The following is a 19,469-nucleotide window of genomic DNA, read 5'->3' on the forward strand; positions in this document are numbered from 1 at the left end:
TATTCTCTCTCTTCCTATTTTTATGCTAATATAATTGTTCCTTTAAACGATGTCGTTTGAACAATGTCCATCCTAGGCCCAGCCCAGCCCTTATATAGGGTTTGGGGCAGGGCTCTCGGCCCACGGCCCGAATTACACCCTCTAGGGGTAACACACCCCCATCCTAGTCCTGACGAAGCGAGGCGCACCGCACAACAGAGTTCGATGGCATCCTCTCTATCGTCCTCCCTCTCTGCAATCCTTTACCAACCTCACTGTGCTCTGCGACTCAGAATCCATGGAAGATACTTTCGCTATTCTACTGTGAGGCTCCTCTCCTCAGATAACTACGCATCATATTGCAATTTGGCGACACGGCAGCGCAATAGTAGGAGATTCTCTGTCAATCTATCCAAGAATGTGTCGCAATCTCACCTCTGTTTCTCCACCGCCGCCACTTCGGAGGGCCCGAGTCTTCGGGACTTCATTACTCAAGCTGCTCTTGTCACGCCCCAAACCAACCCCGAGTGAGTACTCACATCTTCAAGAGCCATTAATGTTGTTGAGCTTCATTCCGTTCGTTGCGACATAACAAGTTACTTGAAAATACAAATTTGCTGTTGAATTAGTTTAATTGTTCCAAAATGAATTGATTTACTTTCAGATAACACAAATGGAACTCTTGAAGTATGAGGATCAGATAAGATGGTAGCCGTGTAAATATTGTTTGGAACAAAAATACAAGTAAACCAATGCTGAATAAAAATCATACTGCCGGTTGCCAATGTTCATATGAAAATTCCCATTAAGGTAGATTTGCATAATGCTTTAAAGGGAGATCAATTTGTAAATGTAGTCAAAATTTTCTGGCTTAATTCATTTTCTTTACCTGAGTGAGCAAGTTTTGGTTAATCTTTTTCATGAAGATTCCTATATGTTGTTTGAATGGTTCTACACAATTTTGTCCATATTATTCCGTTTTCGGATGATAGAGCTTATATTTCCAATTTTTATTTTATACTTTCTCTAGCACTGTACCAGCTTCTGAAGTTGTAAAAAGAGGTCGAATATATCATGAAACGTATGGATGCCAAATGAATATTAATGACATGGAGATTGTTTTATCTGTAATGAAGAATGCCGGATATGATGAAGTTATGCCGAATCCTGAGAGTGCTGAGATCATCTTCATCAATACCTGTGCAATTAGGGACAATGCTGAACAAAAAGTATGGCAGAGACTTAATTATTTTTGGTTTCTAAAAAGGCACTGGAAGAGCAATGTCGCTACTGGAAGGTCCAAATCTCTACACCCTCCAAAGGTAGTTGTATTGGGATGCATGGCTGAGAGGTTAAAGGAAAAGATACTTGATGCAGATAAGATGGTCGATGTGGTCTGTGGGCCTGATGCTTACAGGGACTTGCCCCGATTATTAGACGAGGTAGATTATGGTCAAAAGGGTATCAATACCCTTCTATCTCTTGAAGAGACTTATGCTGATATAAGTCCAGTTCGAATCTCCAAAAATTCAGTTACCGCATTTGTCTCGGTGATGCGGGGTTGCAATAATATGTGCTCGTTTTGCATTGTTCCCTTTACCCGAGGCAGAGAACGATCACGCCCTGTCGATTCAATAGTAAAGGAGGTGGCAGAACTTTGGAAAGAAGGTGTGAAGGAGGTAACGCTCTTGGGCCAGAATGTGAATAGCTATAATGATGCATCTGGCACTGAGAAGGAAGTTGAACCAGGAACAAATTGGCAATATGCCGAAGGCTTTTCCAGCATAAGCAAGGTGAAGACAATGGGTTTACGTTTTGCTGATCTTTTAGATAGACTGTCTACAGAATTTCCAGATATGCGGTTTAGATTCACATCCCCACATCCTAAAGATTTCCCTGATGAGTTACTGTATTTGATGCGAGACAGGCATAACATTTGCAACCTCATCCATTTACCTGCACAGTCAGGGAATAGCACTGTTCTTCAAAGAATGCGCCGGGGTTATACTAGAGAGGCATATCTTGATCTTGTGCAAAAAATTAGGAGAATTGTTCCAGATGTGGCGTTGACCAGTGATTTCATATGTGGTAAGAGGTCTTATTCTATTTGTTATTGTATGCATTTTTTTCCCTGTATTTGAAACTTTGCAAGATGAGTTTGTGGGATGGATGTACTGGCAGAAGTCTCAGTTTCGTAGTTATGAATACATTTCTCATAGACATGCAAATTCTCAGTTAACTTGCCTGCCTATATCTTTTCTGTTGGGGGAAACCATAACTTGTTTTGGGAAGCCAAAATATTTTTTTTTTAAAATTTGGAAGTACACGCATCAACTCCTAAGTCCTAATGCTCATTGCCAATGTGTCAAAACTTGACCATTTTCATAGTGCTTATTTGGATCTGTGTTTCTTGAGTGGCTCTTAATTTTATTCACTTTTTCAGGTTTCTGTGGAGAAACGGAGGAAGAGCATGCAGACACACTAAGTCTTATAAAAACTGTTGGATATGATATGGCATTTATGTTTGCTTATAGCATGAGAGAGAAAACCCATGCTCATAGGAACTATGCTGATGATGTTCCTGAGGATGTTAAGCAGAGGAGGCTGACAGAACTCATTGAGACTTTCCGTGGGAGTACAGGTCAGTTCTATGACTCCAAGGTTGGCACTGTCCAACTTGTGTTGGTTGAGGGGTCCAACAAGAGAGCTCCAGAGACCGAGCTTATTGGCAAAAGTGATAGAGGCCATAGAGTCTCATTTACCAACATGGCATTGCCACTTCGGTATGAGGATAATACTAGTTCACGCAATCCAATAGTTGGTGATTTTGTTGAAGTTCGTATATTGAAATCTACTCGAGCATCACTCTCAGGGGAGGCACTTGCCATAACTAAATTGAGCTTATTCTACAATGACATGGATGAAGAAGCATTTGTCGCCAGTGCAAGCAGCAGTTGAAATCTACATTCATTCTCAACATGGAAGCAACTTCTTGATGCTAGATCAAAGATGTTGTGTGTAAATATATGCATGTGTATTGTGTAGCTCTTCTCATTAAAGTGGTAGAAACAGAGAAGGTTATGGTACAAATGTCAAGATGGCACGCGGCGACTACTTGGACTACTCAGTCGTACTGCATTTTTGTATTTCAGTGTTATGGCGTGACATTTGCAGTATTTTTACTGCCTAGCCTTATAAGCTTATAGAGATTACTGTTAATGTGAATTTTGCTGCTGTAGGATTTTGAACTGATTCGTTTCATGAAGGGTTGTTGTTCCCCCCTATTATTTTCTTGAAACAGGCTTAAAGCTACGTAATGGGTGATAAAACTTCTTGTTTGTAAACATTTATGTCACAATCCTTGACCACATAGCACTAGCCCACTAGGTTAAAAGCGGATGACGCTCAAGTTGAGAATTCAAACCAACTTACCTGGAATTTTCTTGATTTCGTGGGCCTCCTCACTTCCAAGAAGAGATTAAGAGCCACATTTCTTCCACATGGGTTTCCGTTTAGTCTACATATTGTATGCTTTGGCAGTCCGAGCTTTACGCCCGCACAAAATAGAAAAGTATACATCAAAACGTATAGAATCATTTTACTTTCTGGCATTGAACTATGACCAAAGCCAAGCCAAGTATCACGCTTTATAGGACTCTTATCTAAACAAAATAAAAATAAGCCCCAGAATAAGCAAACATAAAGTGAGGTTACATCCTCTTCTACGTGCACATAATGCAAGTTATCATCATCAAGCAGAGGCAGTAGCAAGGTGCTTTGAAATAGTAGCTTGCAGCTGTTCTTTCTTTGCTCCCACAACCTGGTCAACAATTTTACCTTCTTTCAGGAACATGAAAGTTGGCCTAGCCTCAATGGCCCAGTCCTTAGCAAGCTTTGGGCATGCTGCGCTTAGATAAAGAATCGAAAGCATGCCTATTATACTTACTTGGCATCGTAACCATGAAAACGAAGCTGTTGCAGCCGTTTCCTTGTGGATCCATAATATAAACTGGTATCCAGAAGAAGAGTGAAGAGCTGGAGGGAGGATATGAGTTAACCTCTTCAACATCTCAATGTAGATTTCACATAGCTTGTATTATCTTGGTTCCACTCAGTTTAAGTTCCTTACAGGGATTCAATAAAAAAAACTCCACAAGAGACTATGGAAGCAAGAGTAAATTTTATTGTATGCTATCATGAGTTCATTCATCTTAATCCGCACATTGAACATCATGCATACCATATAAATTATCTTCATGAAGGACCTTAGAAGGTTTCCCCCTTGTGAGCTCCCTTGAAAATGCCGCAAGTTGATGAAGTTTGTGGAAAATTTGCGAGCCAACAGGACCTGCCACGAATTTGAAAACACACTGCAGGGTGTGTTTTCTCACTTTTGAATATATGCTTCATATCACTCGACAGACGTGGGCAGTAATGGCCGGACCAGGCTGGATTTCCCTGCACCTACCAAACAGTTGCTTCCAGATGTTGATGAAGGTGCTATCTTTTCTGCAGCAAGCATGCTTTCTTCACTTCTTCCCCAGACAACTAGGAACAGTCCAGCCATGATTAGCACCGCACCAATAATCCTGATTTGATTCGAACAACAAAAGTCGACGTTTAACCAACTATTCCATAAATCATGTTTCATAGAGTTGAAATCTAAATTTCTGATTGTGAACTAATTGGACTTTTCAATATAGGATATAATATTCACAAATACCAGAAGAATGTGCTTTTAACAAGCCAAAATAGAGCAATTGATTGATTTTTGAGGTGATGCTACTTACCCTCCTAAGTAGAATTCTTCACCTAGAGCAATAGATGACATTACAGCTGCAAGGAATGTCTGCAAAGGCAAATACCCGGAAACAAACACAGGGCCACCCCGTTCTATCACCCATATTTGTATTCCAAATCCAATCCCCGAAACAACCAACCCCTTCAAGAAATATAAAAATACTATGCTATTGTTATTATATATAATGAAATTTTCAGGAAGGATTATTGAACAGGTATCACAAACTCAACTAGCCTGCAATAGTGCGCGCATTGACCCAAGCCATGAGGTAAAAGTACTAACCGCGTAGAAGATACTAAAGAGTTCACCACCAGAGGCGACCCGCCAGCCTTGTGAATCTCTTTCAATATAGGCTGCAATAGCCAAAAACTGCAGAACACTAAAGAAGCAAGTGAAGGAGTAGACTGAGAACCGAGCTGGGTATCTCTTCAAGATGAATGCTTGTAGCACAATCCAACTGGACCAACACAGACAGTGTCCAATGAGACAGATGCAACCCAAGGTCCAATTCTTACCCTTTGCATCTCCTAATAAAAGCAGAAAATTCGATTGGTTTGAAGGAAGATTCAGGCCAAAAATGGTTGGTCCCTTGTAAAGTGTTATGACAGAAGCTCCAATTACAGAAGTAAGAGTTCCAAGCACCTTAGCTACACCATTTTTGCTGTTCAACTGCACTTGCTCTAATCTGTAATGCAGAAAATACAAAATATTGGTGGATAACAACAAAACCCAATTCAAATTTAGGGTTTTAATTCAAGACAGAGCAGGAGAAATGTCGATTGCCTGAACAAGGCAGCCAAGATAAAGGTCACAGCTGGGACAGCATTCTCTAGAGCAGAAGCAAATGTGGGCGAGGTGTTGTCCAAGCCAAAGATGTAGAATCCTTGATTTAATGTAATTCTGATACACAAAATGAGAACTTCAATCTACAAGTTTCTTGAATTAAATCTTAAATTTATCAAAAGTTTCTTAAATCTACCATACCCAACAAGGCCGAGGAGGAAGAATTGAATTATTAACGAAACAGTCAATGGTGGCCTATCTTTCCTGCAAAGACAACTTAGGGTTCTGTAAAGAAATCAAACACTTTAGGCAGAACATATTATATACTACAACTGCCTACCTTTCTACAAAATAAGCGAAGGGAACCAGAAAAACCAGTGCAATTATATTCCTGTAAAGAGGGAATACAAGTTTGCTTGCACCCATATCAAGTGCAGCTCTCATGAAGACATGGTTTCCTGAGTAAACAAGCATAAATACTGCCATGGCCATGTGGGGCTTGGCATGATCAGGAACTGAAAACATTCTCTTGGTGAGTGAGGATCCAGTTCCGGCCATTGGAACAGCTGAACCCAGATGTCAAAAGAAAAAAATTAACATAAAGAGCAAGTATAAACCAACCATAGCACCAGGCTTGCCATGGCTGTTTAATCCGACTCACTTGACTGAAATGGAAATAATAATTTACTTGGGTGTTGCAGGGACACTTACTCGTTTGCAGATGCTTGTAAGCTCAATAATGGCGATCTCAAACACAATTTTGACCATCTCCATTCATACGTAAGACTGCAATAATATAGTATTTTTCCTCTCTTCCAGAGAGGGTACAGAGTAGACAACTCTTAGCTCTACAGGTGAGTGAGAGGTCGCAGATTTTAGTTTACATTATTTTTATATTGGATTCGGCTCAAAATTTAATCGACCTATATTATTTACGAGTAATACATGTGACTCATGGATTTTCAATTGGGTGGAGCAATGCAAGAGGAGCATCAGGAAATGAATTTTTTTATTAATAATAATTAGAAAATTAATTAAATCTTAAATATATTTTAAGGCCAATCTGGACCGGGCCCGAGCTAAAATGTTAAATCACATGCCCGGCCCAAAACTCAGCCTGGGCCCCGGCATAAAATTTTTCCAAGCTCGGCCCAAAATTCCCATCACAAAGCCCTCTTTCTACCCGGCGGGGCGGGGCGGGGCGATCAGATTCACACAAGCACCGACCATGTCTCTGCAACGGTAAAGATTTTGACGAAAAGTTCCCTTATAAGATTCCTTAAAACGCGCCGTTTCAGTTCTCTAGAAACACCGACCCTGCATCTGCAACGGTGAGAGTGAGATTTCGACGAGAAGTTTTCCTAAAACGTGCCGTTTTAGTCTTCCAAAGGCGCCGACCCTGACCTCTGCAACGGTAAGATTTCGATGAGAGGTTTCCGTTGTAAGTATCCTCTACTCCGCATATGGGCCTGCGAGGAAGGAAAGTTTAGGTTTGATAGGATTTAGACGTCGTTGGAATTCAAAGCAAACCAGTTGCTCGCGTATTCTCCGAATCGTAACTCTCGAATCACACACCGTTATTCGCAGCTCTAATGCCGCCTAAAACTGAGAAAGTAGTGGTCGATGTGGTGGATATCGTCAGCAGCGACGATGAAGAGTGTGTAGCACTGGCTACTGGAACGAACAATCCGACATCGCCGATCCGAAGAGTGACGTCGCAAAGCATATCCCTAGCGCCGCCGCAGCAACAACTTAACTCTGGGGATATCGCGAGGCCGTTGGTTCAGACAGATCAAAACCTCGAGTCTCGCAGTTTCTGGAAGGCCGGGAATTACGCTCTGAGCCGCACCGCCCGTTCTGCTCCCGCCTCAGGTATCACAATTCACATCCCGCAATTTCCACTCTTCGTATCTATATCTATAATATTCTACGAATATGATTTTAAGCACGAACTGATTTTACAGGTCAGTTGGAGCACGCACGAGTACATCCCAAATTTCTCCATTCTAATGCGACTTCCCATAAATGGGCTTTTGGAGGTGAACATTTGTCTTTCAAATGAGGAATGTAACCGCCAAAGATAACCTCCATAACTTATTTATGTGCATGTGCATGTATATCATGCCATACACTCTTCTAACATGTATTTATCGTGAAATACCTGATTTTTTTTCCCTTTTTGCAGCAATTGCAGAGCTCTTGGATAATGCTGTTGATGAGGTATGGTCAAACCTGCATGCTTAACTAATGCTTTACTATGGTAACAATATGTACTTAATTGCTACGAAAATTTTTTTTGTTGAATTAATTTTTGGCTGCTTTCAGATATGACTTATGCGTGGCTTGGATTTTTCATTTGAACTTGTGTCACTGGATAGTTGTTGAATTCTGTTTTGTGTAGCACTAGCATCTTGTGCAACTGGGAAGCATAGAGAGGTTAAACCGGGGATTGCTACATAATTGTTTTTGATACCCAGCAGCCACATTCCGTAGCATTTAGGATGACCATGAAGAGTGCCAATCTGTATATTTCTTTTCAGAGATGCAACACTTTCTGAATAGCTCTCTTCCCTACTAATTCTGAGCCTTGAAAAAAAGCTCTGGAAGGAAACTAGTTTAAGATGTTGATGAGCTAAGAAGCTATAGATTGATTTGTCTCTAATTGGGATTTGGTATGCAAAATTGTGAATCAGAAAAAAAATTGTACGTATAAAAAATTCACTAGGTGGCATTTTGAATAACTTCTTAGAAATCAATGACAAAATTTCGTGTTGATGGTGTGCTCCATGCTCTTCTTTTCTTCTCCTCTGTCTTATCGAATTTCCATTCAAAATCTCGTTTTCGCAAGGCAGCATTTTGAATAACTTCTTAGAAATCAATGAAAATTTTTCATGTTGATGGTGTTCTCCATTTTCTTTTTTCTTCTCCTTTGTCTTATCTAAATTTTCATTCAAAATCTCTTTTCTCGTGCTTTTTCATCTTTGATTTTTGAGGTGTGGTGATTGGGAATTGGGCTGTGAAGCAAATGATGGTTTAATGGTTTTTATCTAGGTTATATCATCTTGTCGTCCATAAACTCTTTGGGTGCTACTGCTAACCATAAGACAAATGATTTCCCTTGTTTATAGATTCACAATGGTGCAACTTTTGTGAAGGTCGACAAATTTGATATCATAAAAGACCATGCTCCTGCTTTAATTTTCCAAGGTATGCATTCAATGCGTTATTTGGTGTTATTGATATATGCTTGGGGTTTCTTGAGCTGATTTGTTGGGGAACTTGTAATTTTCCTTGCAGATGATGGTGGAGGAATGGATCCTGAAGGTATGCGAAAATGTATGAGCTTGGGGTATTCTTCCAAGAAATCAAACACAACAATTGGACAGTGTAAGTTTTTTCATCTTCTATTTAAGCTTTCCAGTTTAACTGGTGGATATTCATAGACATTAATGCATTTTGTGCCATCCCTTATATGTTCATATTCATTTCTGCCTTCTATCAGAGTTATATGATTCTGTTCAACATTGTGTTTGTGTCCTCAATGTAATTCCTGCATATATGCTTGTCATGATTTTTTGGCCAAATATAGAAGTCGCATTATCTAAAGAATGTCTTCGATGCCTTATACTAATTGACATCATAAAACGTTTCTTTGATGCTTCCAGTCACTGTAAGGTCTTAGGTTGACTTGAAAGAATCTAAGATTTTTTGGATATTAGCAATTTTGAATTCTGTTATCAGTGCTATTCAGGAAACTGAGCAACTGATTTTTGGGAAACTTAAAGAATCATTTTTCCATCTTAATTTAGTTTATGGTCAAGTGGGCTGTCCTAGGTTAGTATTATGTTTGGTAGGGCTGAACCTGATCAAAGATAGTGGTTGAAAGCACCGGCCTGGCAGGGTTTGTCTTGGGTGAAGCTGACAGTTGCTGATCCCAGCTGCAAGCAAACCCTAAGCCCATTGTTGATCAGCTCCGCTGATGGCTAACATATGATTCTCAAAATAACAAGGCGGTGACCAATTAAGAAGCCCAGCTGAAAGGCCATCTTGAGGGACTGTATTCTGTTAAAACAGCTGCAACTAATGTTGGCAAATTGCTATCAGGCAATTTAAGCAGATAACAGTTAATTAAATGCATAGTAAAATTTCCTCCATTGTAGCCAAGAATCTAAATTTCAGATTCGTTGCCTTTCCTCTCATCTGACTATCTGAGTGCTGCTGTATATAAAGTTCAGGTTTTTAGTTATTAAAATGATTATATCTATGCATCGTGAGTTTGTGACGCTGTTCTGATTGATTCCCTCCGTGGTACTCGAATCAACAACTGTTAATTTTAGATTTATGGAATGATGATACCTGTAAGGAGGAGGTATTTTTTGGTGTTCTTTGATACTTTGATTTGAAGCAAGTTTGATTGAAGCTAATGTTTTGTAGATTCGGGATCTAATTTGTTTGTGGAACTCTTGGTCATTTTCACATCTCTGAGCCAACTCAAGAGGGAAGGATGAAACATATGTAAACAGTTGGTTGGTTAGGTTTCCCCTTGGATCAACAAAAAAAGGACCTGGAACTGCAAGTTAAAATTAATTGTCGTTTTAGAGAGGTTGAGTATTTCCTCTAATCTACTTGCCATGTTATGTAATGCGCCCGAGTGATACAAACAGTTACCTTGATCAGGCTAAAGAGATAAGACAATCCATGATGTGAACCCATGTTCTTGGCAATTTGGATCTTTACTTTCTTCACCCTGAAAATTTGTTTTAGTCTAATTGGTTCCTATTCAACTGGCTAGAACCCCAGTTTTTGATGCTAGAAAGGTTAATTGCACCTGAGTGATAGGATACAAACAGTTACCTTGATCAGGCTAAAGAGATAAGACAATCCTTGCTGTGAACCCATGTTCTTGGGAATTTGGATCTTTTCTTTCATCACCCTGAAAATTTGTTTTAGTCTAATTGTTTCCTATTCAACTGGTTTTTGATGCAAGAAAGGTTAATTGTTTCCAGATGGTAACGGATTCAAGACAAGTACCATGCGGCTAGGTTCTGATGTTATTGTTTTCAGTCGTGCAACTCATGAAAGGTAAATAAACCTGGGAAAATTAAGAAAACTCCACTAAACTTGTGCTGGATTTCGGGTAGCCCCGAGGAAAATTTTTTGGGCTTCTCGTAATTTTCCCTAATAAAGCATGCTTCATTTTCTGAGTTTTAATAGGTTATTTTTTAGAAGTTATCTCTAATTACACTTTATTAAATGTTCAGCTGTACTTGGTTATCAATATTTAATTTTGACTACATTTCTTTGGGTCTCTTTGGACATTTGTGTGGTATGAATGCCTTCAGAGGACTTTCTTCATTGTTGCAAACCTTAAATAGTGCCTATGAGACTCCGCTGTTTGGTTAACAAAATCTTTGATCATGGACAGATCTTGCTGAGTAAGTGTGCCACTAGGCACCAGCAATATATCTAGTACTTTTCTGGTAAAAGAAAGGAGCAGACCATTTCATAGGAGCCAACATCTGCATGGCATGTAACCTTTATCCTCGTATACATTTACGTGCAGGTGCATTTATGTTCTTGCTTTATTACATATTAATTTAATCTGGATCTCATTCTAGATCCAGATCATTAGCACAAGTAATCTATAGGTATGTGTGTATTTGTTCTGTGTTTGCTCTCAATTGGTTTTCTGTTAGAATGCCCACATTGAGACGTGGGATCATTGAGGTCCCAACTTTTTTTTTTTCATGACAGGAATAAAGCGGTATGCCTCTTGCAAGAATTCAATTGTTTTTTGAAGATTGTATGACTTTCCTTTTTAGGCAAGTTTATCGACAAGGATTTAGAGATCCTAGACTTTCAGTGCTTTCTTGACTCTTGAGTGCTTATTGTATGCTAACTTCGCACTATAGTTGTGCCTCTGTTTTTTTTCCTCTCCTTTTCTTTTCTTCTTGATTTTTTATTATTATTTTAATAGAAAAATTATGCGACCAAAAAAATGGGATTTGACAGTTTTCGTTTTCTACTTCTGTACGCTAGCAAAGCAACCCAAAGTGTTGGTCTTTTATCCTATACTTTTTTGCGGAAAACTGGACAGGATGATGTTATAGTTCCCATGGTAAATCTTTGTACCCTTAAGTTTTACTTTTCCTTTGTTTTAACTTCAGTGTTAGGTATTGATTTTTCCTTTCATGCATTGCAGATTGATTTTGATGTTTCTGGCCAGTTGGCAGAACCAATAATTTATGGCTCACAGGATGACTGGTACTCTAATTTGAAAACTATCCTTGAATGGTCTCCATTTGCATCGAAAGAGCAGCTTATGCAGCAGGTCCCCCCCCCCCCTCATTTTTTTTCCCATCATGCTCATTCATATTTTGACCAGTGCTTGGAAGTGTGCGTATTAGAACTATATTGCCCAGCACAATCATGTACTTTGTCACCGTGTTAAAAAATTTTCCCGCTGTCAGCAACATGAAAAGATCTATACAGGTCCATAACACCTTTTCTCAGAAATTAAGTTGTGTCGTTATGTCGAAATTTCTTGTGACATCTAAAATCTGGCGAGTCAGTTACCAGAAGCGGGTTATGTTGCTTTGGGAAGGGTACTTAAGGAATGATACTCATGCTTTTGATCTGTTGAGCTTAAAAAACGATTTTTGACCTTTTTAGTGTAAACCTAAAGGATGTTGGAGTGATTATTATTTGATTTAGATGGATATAACAATCACATACTTGAAATGAGAGAGGAAATCTTTGACGGGAAGCTATATTCTGCATCTATTTTACGTTTTCAAAAAAGAATTAGAATTGTGAAGGATGTTCCGGCAAAAGGTTCTGGTCTGATACCGACAACATGGTTTCTGTACCTTCTATATTTCTATTAAATATTTTAAAGAATCATTAAAGATTTCTATTACACAGGTTGTTGTCTTTGTGCTGTTTCTCATGAGTCATGACTGGTTTGTTCTTCCTTGCCAGTTTGAGGATATTGGACGTCATGGTACTAAAATTATTATATACAACTTGTGGCTGAATGACGAAGGCATATATGAATTGAGTTTTGATGATGATGATGAGGTATGTTACTTTTTTGCAGCTGTCTATGAAAACTTTTGCCAGACTTTTGACATGGACATGTTGTTAGGTTTATCTATTGAGAAGTATTGCTCGAGTGTTGTAGAAAGAATTTAGTAACTTGTGAATTGAGTTTTGATGATGATGAGGCCGATTGCTTTTTTACAGTGATCCATTAAAAATTTAAAACTTATGCCAGATTTTGACATGGGAATATTATTTGCTATTTATATTGAGAAGTAATGGCTTGGGCGGTAAGAAGAATTGATAAAATTTGCTTAAGGATGTTGTATAAAGAGATTAGAGAGACCAAAAAGACATAGATGAGAGTAATAAAAAAGATATGGGTTCTACAGGATTAGTAGGGACGGTAGCTCGACATAGGAATGAATATCAAAATATAGAAAATATATTGAATCCTAATCATTTAATGGATTCATGTAGCCGACCCCTAAACTGTTTGGATAAAGGATTTGATGATGATGTTGATGAATGTCTTGAGTATTCTGGTTTTATATAAACCTTATGGCAACCTTCAGTCAATCTTATCTTTTTGCACCATTATGAGACTATCATTATCATTATCATTATCAAAGCCTTTGCCGAAACAATTTGAAATTGTTAATTGATGTGCTATTATAAAATGTCGTACACACAAATTTTATGTTCTTCTGTACTCTATTAGCCTCTTGATTCGTTAGTTGATGAACCCAGGTTTCTAAACTGGTGTTAGCAAATCAAAATGGGAAATGTAGTTGGATATGACTACGTTGTGAGACTGCAACTTGTAAACTGACAAATTATCTATAGTTCAGTAGACTTAGTAGAATTTGAGTGACAAAAGGCTTCCATAGTTCCATTATTCTTTTCTTTTCTTTCTTTTTTCCTTTTCTTGTTTTTTAAGACATGTATGCTACATTGCTACATGTTTTTACCCCACGTGTTATCGATTTGGTTGAAACTAGGCCTTGTCCTTCCCCTTGTCACTGCTCTCAAGTATAGAGATTATGGTTTATTCTGTATTTCTTGAAATTATGGGATCACAGATCATGTATCTGTAATGTGTTCTCTTCCCATTGTAGTATAAGCTTTCTTTAAAAGAACTGGTCCCCTTTGCTCTTCCATAGGATATACGGCTGAGAGATGAAGCTAATGGTGGAGGTTTAAAAAAATTACACAAAAGAGTTGTTGAACTCCAATCACATATTTCTTACCGACTGCGATTTTCTTTGAGAGTAAGACTTTTCCTCTGTGTCCTCTAAAATTTAAATTTGATATTATATTGTTCATTATAAGTGCTCAACTCCAATGAAATTTTTAACTGTCTGCACTTTTGCTTAGGCTTATGCTTCTATTTTGTACCTGAGAAAGTTCATAAACTTCAGCATTATATTAAGGGGCAAGCCTGTGCAGCAGTTAATGATTGCAGATGAGTTGAAATATTCAAAAGTTTCAAGTTATAAGCCTAATCTAGCTGCGTCGTCGAAAGAGGTAAGTTTGTTGATGAAGCAAAAGAACATTAATGTGTTAAATTTATTTTCTTTTACCGCTGTTATAATTTGTCGTTGGCTTGAGAGAATAATAAGTTTCCATTTTTTTTCTAACTTGTCCCATTCTATACACCAGTGTAAGCATGTGCGTGTGCTCATGTGTAATGTGCCAGGTGCTGGCAAATACACAGTTTGTTATTTATGTGAAAATTGGTGAACATATTCCTCATCTTGCAGATCATTTTTCATCATGAATTTGCTTTCCACCTTTTTTTAATCTCCTAAGAAGCTGAAGGGAAAACATCGCCCTTGGTGTTAGATGTCCCATCTTATGGATTGATGATAACATTTTCTGCTTGCGTGTCTACGCATATTGGTTTTCATGCATTCCTGTCTGCTATTGGGTTATCCTTTTGTTATCAAAAATTTGAGGCAAGTGTCATTGAAGCAGTTGTTCCACCAATCATTAGTCAGAACTTCTCTGTGCTATTACTTTTGTTCTGGAAATTCTCTTATGACATGCGCTGGTGGATGCTAATAAGGATTGCAATTAGAGTCAGGCTGCCTGTCAAATTGCTTTTGACATATATGAAACTATAAAAATCAGGTCCATTTTTTCTTGTCTTAGGCTGCTGTGGAAACAACTATTGGTTTTATAAAGGAAGCACCTGCTCTTTCAGTTTCTGGATTCAATGTGTACAATAAAAATCGTCTGATCAGGGTATGTCTCGTTATTTTATTTTTTTTCATATTTTGACATGTTAATCAAAATGATATTCTCGTGCCTTTGTCTCATTAAGATTAAGGTACTCAAATCTGGTGAATCTTTCTGATGAGATAATTAAACCCAAGTATTTGGTTATGGTGACAAATGTCAACACTTCAATGTGGACCTTTTTTGATATTTTTGTTGTAGAAGAGTATAATAAGAGAGTAGTTTATTGATGTAATCAGTCGTTCTATTTTGCAGCCTTTCTGGAAAGTCACAGCTGAGGGTTCCTCCAAAGGGCATGGGGTTGTAGGTATTATTCTTCTCTCTGAATATAGGAGTTCAACACTTTCCTCAAGTTTTTAGGATTTTCACTGCTTTCTTGGATTTTGTCTAGGAGTTCTTGAGGCAAATTTTATAGAACCGGCACATGATAAGCAGGATTTTGAGAGGTCGTCACAGTTTATTCGGCTGGAAGCTAGGCTGAAGCAAATTCTGAGCGATTACTGGTTTGCTTCACTTTTTGTGCACTGCATGCAAAATCTTGACTAATTTCATTAAGAACTTTATTTTGGGGCCATATAAAGGTTGTTTCTGCACTATAGTGACATTTTCTAGACAATCATAGGTGCAAATGAGGCCACAAGTTGAGAATTGCTTGGATTTGTTCTGTCTAATTGGATGTTGGAATGCCTCCTCTCACCATTTTGCTTTAGTATTATTCTTTGTTTTCAAAATAAGCTTTTGAAGCAGTGTAGTCAACATATTCGTTTCTGTTTGGCTGTCACCGAGTAGATATATATTGTGTTGGCTTTCTCGCACTACGCATGCTGCTTGTGCCGTGACTTTTCTGCATTTTTTCACTTGCTTTGCTGAGGTTTTGGTTGATGTATACATGGGGAAAAACACACGGAAGAAGTGGCTACTGAGAATAATTATTCCACGGCAGTTGTGTTAGGACTGTTACAAGTAGTCCACTTGATGAGACGAGCTTATATAGAGAGCGTAAGCTAAGCAATATATTTGGGCAATTTGGGGTGCCTTTTAAAAACCCAACCAACATTCATCTTTTGTTCTTTTTCTACCCTGCGGAGGAGAATAGGTCAATATCATCCTGTTTGGGAAGAGTAATGACAGATAGTGGGAGATAGATCACATACATATGATGTATTTATATAAAAACAGTCGTTAGAGTGATGAATTTGGACATTATTTTGACTATGCATAATTATCTTGAACAACACAGGAAAAACCATTGCCACTTAATAGGACTTCTTCCGCCTAGCTTCCGTGCACAAAACATGCAAAAGGAACTCCCTAGGCGATCTGGTGGCAAGAACAATTTACAGAAAGATTTTCCTGTTGAACCAACAATTGTTGATCTTGAGAAGGTAAGTGATATCGTAAAAATCCTTTTCATTTTGCATGCTGGTCTCATTTATTCCATTTTTTCATGATGTCCCATAAAATGTCTAGGTGTACTTCAGCTATTTAGCTCATTCAACATTGTGTTTCCATTTGTGCTGGCATAGGGGCGCTCGACTAGGGTTTTCATACTATAAAAAATGTCTCTACCACTTTCTATTCATCAATGGCCATTTGGAAAAAGAATTGAGTAGAATACAACAAAAAGAAAAGAACTTTGGTGTTAATTGACTAGCAACTTTGAGAAGTAAAAAGAGCTCCCATTTAAATGCTTTGCCACAGCTTTCCTACTGCTTATTCAAGCCTCTGGGTGGTTGCAAGAGGACAAGAGATAATTTTTGTTGCATTTAAATTTTGAGTATTATCCTTGTTACCTAATATATGAGGAGTTTCATGACTTCAGTGGTTGTACTATAAGTGCTGTATGCATGAAGATCAACCACTGTTTCATGTTGAATGGCGAGAATCTTGGAGCAACATTTTCCAGGATAATAGTGGACCTATAGGGAGAATTACCGAATGAGCCTTTACCATTCAAAAAAAGAGAAAGAGAGAAAAAGGAGAGAATTAGTGAATGAGCCCTTGATGATGGATGCAGATGGCACTCCTTTGGATGATAGCTTTGCTGCTGCTGCCGCTGCTGATGTTGATGATGAAATATCTTCTTTTTTATTGCACCCACAGCTCATTTAGCCTTTGTCATCCTAAGGTCAAGACACCATTTATCAAGGTTAAGACACTTAACTGTCGTGCAGATTTTAGTTTACGCTTACTAGCTTTGGCCATCAACTTGCAAAGCAAACACCTATTTGAGCCGTCACTTGAGGGCAAATGGCCCAGCTATAGGATCTTATTAATTAGTGGTGTAAGCATCTTTCATGTATTCCTATTGCTTAAACCTAGTATTAAAGGAAGACCTGAAAAAGGAGTGATCAATATGATGAATTGATGATGATGAGACGGGAGACAGTAGACAGTGACTTGGACCTTCAACCCAGCCTGATTGTGACTGCATATCTAAATAAGAGGTGGCTTTAATCGATTATAGATTCCCATATGTATTTGCAGGTGTAACTAGTGGTAGTGACTTCAGCCATTATGCTGCTCTTTTGGGATATATTTCCCTCAGATGCTTCTGCAGTCTAATTTGAATGTAATGATGTTACATAGCATCATTGAATAGCCTCCGATGATGCATAGAAGGAAACAGATGAGTGTGTTATGGGTGGGAGACACCAGGGGTGACGGGGAGGAAGAGAAGTGGAGAATAGGGATTATTTTCAACAGTTGAGCCTGCTCAATTCAATAAAGTCTTACTCAAATGATTATTTCAGTGTATAATTATGGTTGACTGCGAATAATCTATTTGAACTCCCCTGTTCTCTTTTCTTCATATGAGTTCTTATTTTCTATGTATTTTGTGCTAATAGATTATCAATTATACATCTCTGCTTCTTTCTATGTTGACCTTATTCCTTTTACAGTGTGATGAAAGCAAAAAAAGTTTTTTATTGGAGATTGATGATGTCATGCCTCTTACTTCAGGAAACCCATAATGAAGTTGTATCTGAAGATGGTCCGGCATCGGTATCAGTTGATCAGATATGTGAAGAGAATATACAACTTTTCTTGAGGTATATGGTTATAAAATCAGCATCATCTCCAGTCCTTGGGAAAAGGAGTCTGGTCTTGGTTAACATTGTATTAATTATGTCGTCTTGCAAATCATGTCATATTGAGAATTCTCACATACAAGGGCCTATTCGGAGGCCATGATTACAATTGGATATCATAGGAAGCGGTTAGCACATGCATAGGAAATGGATGACACAAGACAGATAAATGCCAGTGCATAGTGCCATGCAGTAAAAATTACTGGTAAAATAGATAGGATCGAAGGAATGTAAAGGAGTCTGGTCTGGGTTTAATATCTTGAACCGTCACATAAAGTGCCTCACATCTATTTTGGAGGCCATGATTTAGTGTAGGAAGTGGGTGGCATATGCACAGGAAATGGATGACACAATAGACTTACCAAAAAAAAAAGAAATGGCTGACACAATGGACAGATAAGGATTTTTGCTAGGAAGTTTTTCTTTAAATTTTCCATTGATTCCGAACACACTCACCTTAAGTTATGGATAGTACAAAAGTTGCCATCCTTATGCCTAGTATGGTCTCCAAAAGGGCTCTAAATATTACCAGGAATATAAAATAAAGTTAATATCGTGTTTGATATGCATATCAAAATTTAGGACCTTGTAGTATTGAAAGTTATACAGGTGTTGTATCTTAAAAGGTGAACCTTGGTGTAGTTGTTTGTTGCTTCATTTTTACGTTGGTGTCACCGTTGAGGGATTATTGTTTAGGAGGATTGATGATCAATGGATCATATATAGTTGGCACTTTGCCATATATCCTTCATGAGCGTGCTATATGGAGGAGTGCTGGTAAAGACGACGTACAATTTTGTTAATCCAGGCTTCTTATTGTTCTCTTTCCAGTTGCAAAAATTTGTTTGAATGAACTAGCGGATGATCACTTAAGGTTTGGTTTCTTACTTGAATATTTGGCGAGTGCATATTAAACATGTGAAGACATTTGTACAGGTGTGAGGAGTTCATGAAGAAGGAAACCGAAATGAAAGAGGAGGTAGCGTACTTTTGGAATTCATTTACTGCCTTTATCTTTTTTCAGTACATTAATATTAATATAGTTGTTAATATTGCTTCGGTTCTTGGCATGGAGCAGATTGTGAAACTAGAAAAAGAGTTGGAAGCGGCTAAGAGGAAGCGAGCGCAACTTTCTTCAATTGTGGATACCAGCAGGAAGCAAAATATTGCAAAACGATTGGAAAAGGTTTCGTAAAATTAGACCCTGAATCATTCAGTGGTACTAGAATGGCGGACTGATGATCCTTCATACAGAATTGGATGTTCTGTGGGAGGGAGAAATTCTGTACGGGTTTATTTTAACCTTGAGTTGCTAGGACAATTCTTGTACAGCCCAATCTCCTTTGGCTGTGTATATATGTAACTAGAATTGACCCTGTTAGTATCTGTGTACTTTGTTTGTTTAAGCCTTAATTTATATTTTGCATCTTTGAACTTCGATTTGGATCAAATAATAGAGGACTACGTTGCAGGCAAGCATGCATTGGAAATTAGATCCATCATGGTGAAATTTATACAGGAGAATCAAAAGA

General features: G+C 38.2%; 3 protein-coding genes across 4 annotated transcripts; 2 read left to right on the plus strand and 1 right to left on the minus strand.

Moving 5' to 3' along the window:
• The first annotated feature begins 159 nt into the window (after positions 1-159).
• Positions 160-3,263, plus strand: LOC119997035 (CDK5RAP1-like protein). Its single transcript, XM_038843810.1, has 3 exons — positions 160-506; positions 1,010-2,067; positions 2,423-3,263. The coding sequence occupies exons 1-3, from the start codon at positions 205-207 to the stop codon at positions 2,935-2,937; spliced, it is 1,875 nt and encodes a 624-aa protein (XP_038699738.1). The 5' UTR covers positions 160-204; the 3' UTR covers positions 2,938-3,263.
• Positions 3,264-4,055: 792 nt separating this feature from the next.
• On the minus strand, positions 4,056-6,434 carry LOC120007239 (WAT1-related protein At3g53210-like). Of its 2 annotated transcripts, XM_038857465.1 has the most exons (7): positions 6,275-6,434; positions 5,904-6,129; positions 5,765-5,827; positions 5,564-5,680; positions 5,063-5,465; positions 4,770-4,921; positions 4,056-4,568 (listed from the first exon to the last, which is right to left on the minus strand). In XM_038857465.1, the coding sequence occupies exons 2-7, from the start codon at positions 6,119-6,121 to the stop codon at positions 4,391-4,393; spliced, it is 1,131 nt and encodes a 376-aa protein (XP_038713393.1). In that variant the 5' UTR covers positions 6,122-6,129; positions 6,275-6,434; the 3' UTR covers positions 4,056-4,390. The 2 variants fall into 2 exon arrangements, with proteins under 2 accessions (XP_038713393.1, XP_038713429.1); XM_038857501.1 differs by lacking the exon at positions 5,564-5,680.
• A 331-nt stretch (positions 6,435-6,765) lies between these two features.
• Positions 6,766-19,427, plus strand: LOC119999272 (protein MICRORCHIDIA 2-like). Its single transcript, XM_038846755.1, has 18 exons — positions 6,766-7,435; positions 7,528-7,602; positions 7,749-7,783; positions 8,692-8,770; positions 8,861-8,950; positions 10,570-10,645; positions 11,603-11,681; positions 11,766-11,894; positions 12,545-12,643; positions 13,768-13,875; positions 13,982-14,131; positions 14,759-14,851; positions 15,101-15,152; positions 15,237-15,348; positions 16,086-16,230; positions 17,810-17,898; positions 18,874-18,916; positions 19,016-19,427. Exons 1-18 carry the CDS (start codon positions 7,156-7,158, stop codon positions 19,130-19,132), a joined length of 1,851 nt encoding a protein of 616 aa, XP_038702683.1. The 5' UTR covers positions 6,766-7,155; the 3' UTR covers positions 19,133-19,427.
• Positions 19,428-19,469: the final 42 nt, after the last annotated feature.

This window comes from Tripterygium wilfordii, chromosome 1 (assembly GCF_013401445.1).
Source record: "Tripterygium wilfordii isolate XIE 37 chromosome 1, ASM1340144v1, whole genome shotgun sequence".
NCBI classification, from domain to species: Eukaryota; Viridiplantae; Streptophyta; class Magnoliopsida; order Celastrales; family Celastraceae; genus Tripterygium; species Tripterygium wilfordii.